Source organism: Bison bison, unplaced genomic scaffold, assembly GCF_000754665.1.
Source record: "Bison bison bison isolate TAMUID 2011002044 unplaced genomic scaffold, Bison_UMD1.0 scf7180017864043, whole genome shotgun sequence".
Taxonomy (NCBI): Eukaryota; Metazoa; Chordata; class Mammalia; order Artiodactyla; family Bovidae; genus Bison; species Bison bison.
In genome coordinates this window covers 796,695-807,397 of record NW_011494615.1, presented here as the reverse complement: position 1 = coordinate 807,397, position 10,703 = coordinate 796,695, and the positions used below count along the sequence as shown (strand labels likewise).

General features: G+C 40.9%; 1 protein-coding gene across 2 annotated transcripts in view; it reads right to left on the bottom strand.

Annotated features, from left to right (window-relative positions):
* Window positions 1-10,703, bottom strand: part of ULK4 (unc-51 like kinase 4) — a 511,789-nt gene that overhangs the window by 461,367 nt on the left and 39,719 nt on the right. For both annotated transcript variants that reach the window (XM_010835460.1, XM_010835461.1), the window contains one exon: window positions 1,941-2,019. In XM_010835460.1, coding sequence (XP_010833762.1) covers window positions 1,941-2,019 — 79 coding nt within the window. The remainder of the gene's footprint in view (window positions 1-1,940; window positions 2,020-10,703) is intronic.

The window sequence follows — 10,703 nt, the reverse complement described above, 5'->3', positions numbered from 1 at the left end:
AAAAAGAACCACAACAAACTCAGGGCGATAAATGTGTTGCCTAGGAGGAAAAGTATAAGAAGCTGGCTATATTTTTCTGTAGAAAACATAAGGAAGAAGTTAATAAATGCTTCTAAATATATACAAGAGACCACAACTAGCTCTTTTCTGTAGCCAGTGATGGCAGAATAAGATGGAAGGGACTTAAACTGTATCATAAGAAAAGTAAAATAGATTTTTCTCCATCCATCTCTTCTGTCTCCTGATAACAAATTATACTGCCACACTTTCCTACCATTCTTGTAATCATTTATTAAATCTTTTAACAGGGACTGAATACCAGATGTACACACGTTACTTGGCTGGCTAGGCACCATGGATTACAGTGATGAATAATGAGGTTCTATAAAAAGAGAATGAAACAGTGCCATTTGCAGCAACAGGGGTAGACAGAGATTATGATACTAAGTGAGGTAAGACAGAGAAAGACAAGTATCATATGATATCACTTACACATGGAATCTTTTCAAAAGAAAGATAATACACATCAACCTATGTACAAAACAGAAATAGACCCACAGACAAAGGGGAAAAAAAACTTATAGCTACCAAAGGGGAAAGGGGAGGAGGATAAATTAAGAGTTTGGGATTAACATACACACACTAATACATATAAAATAGATAACAAACAAGGGCCTACTTGTGTAGCACAGAAAACCATACTTAGTATTTTGTAGTAACTTATAAGGGGAAAGAATCTGAAAAAAGAAGAGATATAGACAGATATACGTATAACTGAATCACTTTGCTGGACACCTGAAAGTGACACATTGTAAATCAATTATACTTCAATAAAAAAAATAAAATTTTAAAAATTAATAAAATAAAATGAGGTCTATGCCTTTAAAATGCCTACAGGATCTTCAACCACGAGTTTTATTGAAACATACTGGAGAAAACTACATATGAACACACAATTGTGCTACAGAAACCTCGTCTCAAGAGTTCTGAACCTAAGGTCATAGATGGGCCTCACAAGAATCCTCATCTCCTGAAATGACTGCACTGTTCTCAAGAGGCTGTCATGACTTTCCTTAATCTAAAATGGGACCGGAATCACATCTCATGCAGCATAAACCAAAAAAAACAGGGAAACGACAAACAAAGTGACCTATACCTGCCAAGCTTATTTCTTCTTCAAGTTCTCACTTGTAAAAACTTTGTTTCCAGTGTTTGAGCGTCCCCTAGTGGTTGTCTCAATTGCTACAGTCAATTGGTCTTAATGGTGACTACCTTGTAAACTTTGTTTCCTGTGTTTGAGTGCCATCTAGTGGTTGTTTCGATTGTTACAGAACTAAAAAATTTGTTGGATTCAATAGACATGAACTTGGGCAAATTTCAGGAGATAGTGAGAGGCAGAGAGGCTTGGCGAGCTGCAGTTCACAGGATTTCAAAGAGTCAGACACGACTCAGTGACTGAACAACACAACACAAAAATTTTGTAAGCAGTAACAAATTTTTAAACAGATGGCATTAGAAAGGAGTACCTGACACAATTTCAAGTTACTTTGAAAATCCCTCCTTATCCAACAGAAACAATTCACAATATAGTATATGTTAATTCAAAAGTTTCCTAGATAGCTAAATACACACTATTACTTTTTAAAATTAACAGCGGCAGACATCCAAGAAATCTAGTTAATGAAACAAGCTTTATCCAAAAATTGTTAAAATCACGATGAATAGAGCCCTGAAGCCATGTAACTCCACCACACCACCCTCAATAACTGCCAGTGTTGAAAATGAGAAGCAGCGCTGAAGTGTGACGGTCTACTGAGGTTACTTTATAGCGGCTGCCACATTCCACGAAAAACACTTAAGTGAACACCCACGAGAGCTGTATGTTCTAAAATTGAGAACATTCTCTCCATTCATAGCATTTCAGTAATAAAACAAATTACCTCAATAACAGGTGCATTTTCCTGGAGCTCAGACGTGTGTGAGGCCAGTAAACCAATCATCCGAGCGATCTTGGCCCTTCTGTAAACAGAGAGAAAATGGGTTCTGAAGTGGAGAGTTAGGACCAAGGAAATCAACCCCATTTAGTTACATTATACAACTGTAAGCATCAACATGGGAGAAAAGTGGGATGGGATGGGGTGAGCATACATTCCCCCACATGTATGGCCCAGAGGAACGTTCCCTTGTGTACACAGGGAGACATGAACACAACGCCCTCTGCAGCACCATCTGTGTGCATGCGTGCTCAGTCGCTCAGCCGTGTCCAACTCTTTGTGACCCCATGGACTGTAGCCCACCAGGCTCCTCTGTCCATGGGATTCTCCAGGCAAGAATACTGGAGTGGGCTGCCGTTTCCACCTCCAGGGGACCTTCCCGATGCACAGATCAAACCTGCATATCTGGCGTCTCCTGCTCTATGGGGTCGCACAGAGTCGGACACGACTGAAGTGGCTTAGCAGCAGCAGCACTGGCAAGTGGATTCTTTACCACTGAGCTACCTGGAAAGTCCATTTGTAATGGTGACAAAAACTGAAGTTGTGCTTTATAGCTGCAATGGAAAGTAAAAATTCTTCAAAGGTCTTCGCCAAAGAAAGGAAAGAAATAGTAATTACCCCTTTCAGTATGTGAATGGTTAAATAAACCGTGGTACATACAGACAATGGAATATCTGGAACATCTGACAATGGAATAAAAAGAATGAGCTATCAAGCCATGAAAAGACATGGAAGAACCTTAAATGTGTGTTACTAAGGAAAAAAAGCCAATCGGAAAAAACTACATACTTTATGATCCCAACTACATGACACTCTGGAAAAGGCAAAACTATGGAGGCAATAAAAAGTTCAGTGGCTAAATAAAAGTCAGAGGTATGAACAGGCAGAACCCAAATTTGCTTCTTATCCAATAAATACTGCATGATACCATAATGATGGCGACACATCATTCAACAGTGTCCAAACCCACAGACTGTACACACTAAGAATGAACTGTACTGTAAAGTACAGAGTTCGGATGATTTTGACATGTCCCTTTAGGAGCCTCATTTGTAACAAATGTGCCGTTCAGGTGGGAGATACTGATACCTGGAGAGGCAACACGCATGGGAAGGAGATGCACGTGGGAAATCTCTTTACCGTGCCCTCAATTTGCAGTAAGCCTAAGACAGCTCTAAAAAATAAATTCAATAAAAACCAAGAAAGGGTGGATTTTATCTCAATAAGCGAGTAAGAAAGCATAAGAAAATGCAGTCAAGAGATACAAAATCCCACATCCATCCTACAGGAGTTTCAGGAGCAGAAAAAGGATGAAATAGAGATGAAGAAATCATAAGGACAGAGAAAAGTAAAAGAAAGGCTAAAGCCTTTAAGAGACCGACTGGCAAGGAAAATTTGTAAAAAGATACATCCTAGTAAAAAGTTGCAGGCCTGCAATATAAAGAAAAATTCTTTTTTCACTGAAAAACAGAATCAAGCTGGTCACATATAAGAGGAAGAAGAAAGAGGTGGGCTGCCCTGAGTCTTCCAAAACTGCAGTCAGCACACGAGCGAATGAGCACGCACAAGCCGGGGCTCAAGGATGGGTGTGGTCTGAAGGTCCTGGGAGGCCTCATTCAGCCCGCTGGGCCTGAGCCCCAGAACCACAGCCAGAAAGTTTCAAAGGAAGGAGCAACTTCAGAAGGACAGCCTCTGAGAGACATTCTTCTTAAAAGAAGTTTTTTTTTTAATTCTGAAAGAAACCGACCAAATGAAATCCAATCCATCAAGAAGTGAAGTAACTCACAAATGGAGAAACTGTATTTAAAAAAAAAAAACTGACAATGAGCATTTACTTTATTAAAGTATCAAACTGTACCAAAAACTAGAAAACTCCTTCCTAGAACATCCAGGGAACCAAAAACAATCTTGAAAAACAAGAACAAAGTTGAAGTCACATTTTCTGATTTCAAAACTTACTACAAAACTATGGTGATTGAGACGCTGCGGTACTCACAGAAAGACAGATTTATAGATCCATGAAACAACAGAGAGCCCGGAAACAAACCCTCACCATACGCGGTCAACATGACTATCAGCGAGGCTGCCAACAGCATTTAATGGGGAGAGGACAGTCCTTTCAAAAAACAGTGCTGGAAACTGGAGATACATACACAAAAGAACGAACCTGGGGCTTTCCTGGTGGCTCGCTGGTAAAGAACCCACCTGCCAATGCAGATCACAGGAGTTTGATCCCTGCTTTCAGGAAGATCCCACATGCCTCAGGGCACCTACGCCTGTGCACCACAGCTACCGAGCCTGAGCTCTCAAACCCGCCAGCTGCAACTACGGAAGCCCTCAACCCCTGGAGCCTATGCTCTGCTACGAGAGAAGCCACCGCAGTGAGAAGCTTGTGCGCAACTAGACAGGAGCCCCTGCTTGCTGCAACCAGAGAAAAGCCCAGGTGGCAACAGCCAAAAATAAATAATTAAAAAAAAAAAAAAGAAACCTGGACTCTTACCTAATACTGTATTAAAAAACAAAAAACTCAAAATAGATCAAACACCTAAATGTAAGAGCTAAAACTATAAAACGTAATTCAGTTCAGTCACTCAGTCATGTCCAACTCTTTGTGACCCCATGGACTAGAGCACGCCAGGCTTCCCTGTCCTTCACCATCTCCCGGAGTTCACTCAAACTCAAGTCCATTCAGTCGGTCAATGCCATCCAACCATCTCGTCCTCTGTCACCCCCTTCTCCTCCTGCCCCCAATCTTTATGGTCATGATTTTCAAGCCCAGCATCATATTTTTCTTAGCAAATGAAGACAATTTGACTGGAGTGGAATAGAGGTTCTGGTACATTTGCAAATGAGTTTGTGTCTGTGTACGGACCTTTCATATAAAAATCTTTTATATAAGGAAGTGTAGAAACACTCACACTACTGATGGACACTGTACAGGCAGAACAGAAGTCTGTCCTGGAGAAGACCAGAGTCCTGGGGCTTGTCTCTGAAACAAGGGGTGACTTCGGGCAGTGGTGACCCCCGAGGTCAGAGGAATCTGAAATTGGGCTTCCCACCAAACATGGAGGCTGGTAGTCCTGTTCAGACTTACAAACATTCCAGTAAAGAGTGCAGAGTAGAAAAAAATATGAATGTAAAAGCTTTATGCATTGGATGTGGCAATGATTTCTTGACTATGACACTAAAATCACAGACAACAAAAGAAAAAAATGAAAAACCTGGTTGCATCAAAATTTTTAAACGTAGGCATCAAAGAAGACTATCAACAGAACAAAAAGGCAACTCACAGAATGGGAGATAAGTCATGTACCCAACACAGGGTTAATATCCAGAATACACACAGAACTCCTATAAATAAACTAAGGCAACCAAAAGTGGGCAAAGGACCTGAAAAGACATCTCTCCAAAGAAGACAAACAAATGACCAATACGGACATGAAAAGATGCTTGACATTACTAGTCATTAGTGAAATGCAAATCAAAACCACACTGTATATAACTTCATACCCATTAGAAGAGCTACTACCGAAAAGAAAAGAGAAATGGAAAAAACTAAGGGTTGAAGAGGATGAGGACAAACTAGAACCCTCACGCATTGGTGGTGGGAATGCAAAATAGTGCAGACGCTGTGTAAAAGAGTTTGACGGTATTCTCAAGAAACTGAACAAAACATTATCAAATAATCCAGCAATTCCACTCCCAGGCATATTACCCAAAAGAACTGAAAGCAGGGACTCAGACAGGTATTTGCACACCAGTGCTCACAACCACACTATCTGCAATAGTCAGAATTAGAAGGAACCCCAGTGTCCATCAACAGATGAAAAGACAAACTGTGGCATACACATATGTGGAATATTATTCAGCCCTTAAAAAGGAAGACTTTCTAATCCATGCTGCAAGACAGATGAACTTTGAAAGCATTAAGGTAAGTGAAACAATGCAGACACCAAAGCACAAATGTATACTCTCACTTCTATTAAGTACCAAGAAGATGGAAATTCATAGAAACAAAAGAACTGAGATTATCAGGGTCTTGGAAGAGGAGGGATCAGGATATAATGATTACTGGATAAGAGCTTCTGTTTAGAACTGAAAAAGTTCTGGAAATTGACAATGATCATGGTTGCACAGCATCAGTACTACAATATACATAACGCCATTGAGTTATACACTTTAAATGGCTAAATGATAAATTTTGTTATGTACATTTTATAAATAAAATTTCTTAAATTACAATATTATGCACTATCTGTGAAGTATACCTCCGTAAAGTTGATTGACAAAGGTTATGCTGGGAAAGACTGAGAGCAGGAGGAGAAGGGGGCAAGAGAGGATGCGATGACTGGATGACATTATCGACTCAATAGACAAGAGTCTGAACAAACCCAGGGAGACAGTGAGAGACAAGGAAGCCTGGCATGCTGCAGTTCATCTGGTCATAAAGAGTAGAACATGACTTAGCAACTGAACAACAAACAGTAAGATTTTATAAATGTTCACTATTACGAGTTCTAACAAAAGGGCATTTTTATACAAAGTGACTGGGAACGCAGGCTGATATGTTTCTACAGAGAATTTCAGCAATTTATCAGAAGTCACAAAAATTATCTATTGCTCTCTACCTGTTCATTCTAATTCTACGAATCTGCCCTGAGAGGAAAAAGAAAAAACAGATAGGCACAAAGATTTAAGCACAAAAATGTTCACCAGTGTATTATTTACAATATTATAATACTATCCAAAAATAGGGGCAGGGTAAATAAAATGATCAAATATTCACAGCCTATAAAAAGAGGCATACCACACAAAAAAATCCTGGGCAAAAAAATTAATGACATGAAAAATATATAATACGTTATATAAAGGGAAGAGAAACTTACAAAATTACACCACTTTATTTTTCATTTCATTTTCCTATATACAGAATACCACCAAGGAGTGAGCATACCTACTTGCACAGTGATTATCCCCTGAGTTAAAGACCCTAATCATATGCTGTCAAGGTGATAAGACCTGGATCAGAAAAAGCCTCACTGGAAGAAGTAGTATTTGAATGGACAATGAGAGTAAAATAAGACTCCGAGCAGAGGGCTCAACTAGCCATCATTTTCCTCAAATTAAAACTGTTTTACAAGTAACTGAAAGTCGCTCAGTTGTGTCCGGCTCTTAGCGACCCCATGGACTATACAGTCCATGGAATTCTCTAGGCCAGAACACTGGAGTGGGTAGCCTTTCCCTTCTCCAGGAGATCTTCCCAACCAACGGATCAAACCCAGGTCTCCCACATTATAGGTGGATGCTTTACCAGCTGAGCCACAGGGGAAGCCCAAGAATACTGGAGTGGGTAGCCTTTCCCTTTTCCAGCAGATCTTCCCAACCCAGAGATCAAACTGGGGTCTGCTGCATTGCAGGCAGATTCTTTACCAACTGAGCTATCAGGGAAGCCCATTTCACAAGTAACAGTAGTACCTGGAAAAGATTAAGAGTGTCTGTTTTTAAAAGTCAGCAGGGGGCACCCCATTCAAAGCTGTAATTTGAGGCTCACCGAAGGGTTAGATGTCATTTTCTTTTCACTGAGCATACCACAACTCTTCTCAAAGTTTACTAGGCTCAAAAATGATGTAAAAATCCTATTTTGTAATGCCAGAATTTACCTTGGGAGAGTAATATTAGAAGATGTGTAAGAGTAATTATTCAAGAAAGCATTCTGTGGACACCTGTTGCTTCCCCCATATTTCACCAGCAGGGAAGAATTCCTCTCCTACCACTGGCCCATTTTACAAAACGCCTTCGTGTTTTCATGTGCTTCTCAACGGTAAACTAAGCTTGACAGCACCAACTACAGCTCCCACACCCCCAAAATATACTAAGCACCCACTAAGAACCAGGCACCGTACAGGTATTTCATACACCTACTTCATTCAATATTTAATGTAAAGAATTTATACATGTATAACTGAATGACTTTGCTGTACAGCTGAAACTAACACAACATTGCAAATCAACTATATTTCAATTTTTTTTTAAATTGTAATTGTTACCAAAAATCTATGAGCTTGGTACACTATCCTCATTTTACAGATAAGGAAACTGACATTCAGCTGTTGTAATAATTTCCCAAGGGGCAGACCTGTGATCCACTCCAACATCTGTCTGAATCCAAAGCACTTTCATCATCCCACAGAGATTCCCTCAGAAGCTGAGAGTCTCTGAAAGAAATAATCAATCATCTGATCGAGGCTCACTGGTGACCAGAGCACAAAGCCTGCTAACACTTCATCTAATGTGCTTTTCACCAAGTATGCTGCCTCCATATAAGCAGGTACACATCCTTCCATCACGAGTTTACAGACCATAATCTCATTATTTTTTGTGAACCACCTTCAGTTCAGTTCAGTCGCTCAGTTGTGTCCGACTCTTTGCGACCCCATGAATCGCAGCATGCCAGGCCTCCCTGTCCATCACCAACTCCCGGAGTTCACTCAGACTCACGTCCATCAAGTCAGTGATACCATCCAGCCATCTCATCCTCTGTCGTCCCCTTCTCCTCCTGCCCCCAATCCGTCCCAGCATCAGAGTCTTTTCCAATGAGTCAACTCTTCGCATGAGGTGGCCAAAGTACTGGAGTTTCAGCTTTAGCATCATTCCTTCCAAAGAACACCCAGGGCTGATCTCCTTCAGAATGGACTGGTTGGATCTCCTTGCAGTCCAAGGGACTCTCAAGAGTCTTCTCCAACACCACAGTTCAAAAGCATCAACTCTTTGGTGCTCAGCCTTCACAGTCCAACTCTCACATCCATACATGACCACAGGAAAAACCATAGCCTTGACTAGACAAACCTTTCTTGGCAAAGTAATGTCTCTGCTTTTGAATATGCTATCTAGGTTGGTCATAACTTTCCTTCCAAGAAGTAAGCGTCTTTTAATTTCATGGCTGCAGTCACCATCTGCAGTGATTTTGGAGCCCAGAAAAATAAAGTCTGACACTGTTTCCACTGTTTCCCCATTTCCCATGACGTGATGGGACCAGATGCCATGATCTTCGTTTTCTGAATGTTGAGCTTTAAGCCAACTTGTTCACTCTCTACTTTCACTTTCATCAAGAGGCTTTTGAGTTCCTCTTCACTTTCTGCCATAAGGGTGGTGTCATCTGCATATCTGAGGTTATTGATATTTCTCCGGGCAATCTTGATTCCAGCTTGTGTTTCTTCCAGTCCAGCATTTCTCATGATGTGTTCTGCATATAAGTTAAATAAGCAGGGTGACAATATACAGCTTTGACATACTCCTTTTCCTATTTGGAACCAGTCTGTTGTTCCATGTCCAGTTCTAACTGTTGCTTCCTGACCTGCATACAAATTTCTCAAGAGGCAGATCAGGTGGTCTGGTATTCCCTTCAGAATTTTCCACAATTTATTGTGATCCACACAGTCAAAGGCTTTGGCATAGTCAATAAAGCAGAAATAGATGTTTTTCTGGAACTCTCTTGCTTTTTCCATGATCCAGATGTTGGCAATTTGATCTCTGGTTCCTCTGCCTTTTCTAAAACCAGCTTGAACATCAGGAAGTTCACGGTTCACATGTTGCTGAAGCCTGGCTTGGAGAATTTTGAGTATTATTTTACTAGCATGTGAGATGAGTACAATTGTGCGGTAGTTTGAGCATTCTTTGGCATTGCCTTTCTTTGGGATTGGAATGAAAACTGACCTTTTCCAGTCCTGTGGCCACTGCTGAGTTTTCCAAATTTGCTGGCATATTGAGTGCAGCACTTTCACAGCAGCATCTTTCAGGATTTGGAATAGCTCAACCAGAATTCCATCACCTCCACTAGCTTTGTTCATAGTGATGCTTTCTAAGGCCCACTTGACTTCACATTCCAGGATGTCTGGCTCTAGGTCAGTAATCACACCATCATGATTATCTGGGTCATGAAGATCTTTTTTGTACAGTTCTTCTGTGTATTCTTGCCATCTCTTCTTAATATCTTCTGCTTCTGTTAGGTCCATACCATTTCTGTCCTTTATCGAGCCCATCTTTGCATGAAATGTTCCCTTGGTATCTCTAATTTTCTTGAAGAGATCTCTAGTCTTTCCCATTCTGTTGTTTTCCTCTATTTCTTTGCATTGATCGCTGAAGAAGGCTTTCTTATCTCTTCTTGCTATTCTTTGGAACTCTGCATTCAGATGCTTATATCTTTCCTTTGCTCCTTTGCTTTTCGCTTCTCTTCTTTTCACAGCTATTTGTAAGGCCTCCCCAGACAGCCATTTTGCTTTTTTGCATTTCTTTACCATGGGGATGGTCTTGATCCCTGTCTCCTGTACAATGTCACAAACCTCAGTCCATAGTTCATCAGGCACTCTTATCTACCACCTTAAGGCAAGATATAGTGGCAAAGGAGAACACCTTAGTGTAACTAAATTAAAACACAGGGATAAGTGTAAAGTATTTGACTCAGAATATTAAAGGGGTCCCTGGTGGCTCAGTGGTAAAGAATCCAGGAGACACAGATTTGATCCCTGATCAGGGAAGATCCCACATACTTTGGAGCAACTAAGCCTGTGCTCCACAACTGTTGGGCCTGTGCTCTAAAACCTGAGAACCTCAACTCCTCAGCCCATGTGGGCAACTCCTGAAGCCCACATGCCTGGAGCCCAGGCTCTGCAGCAAGAGAAGCCACTGCAATGAGAAGCCCGCCTGCCACAA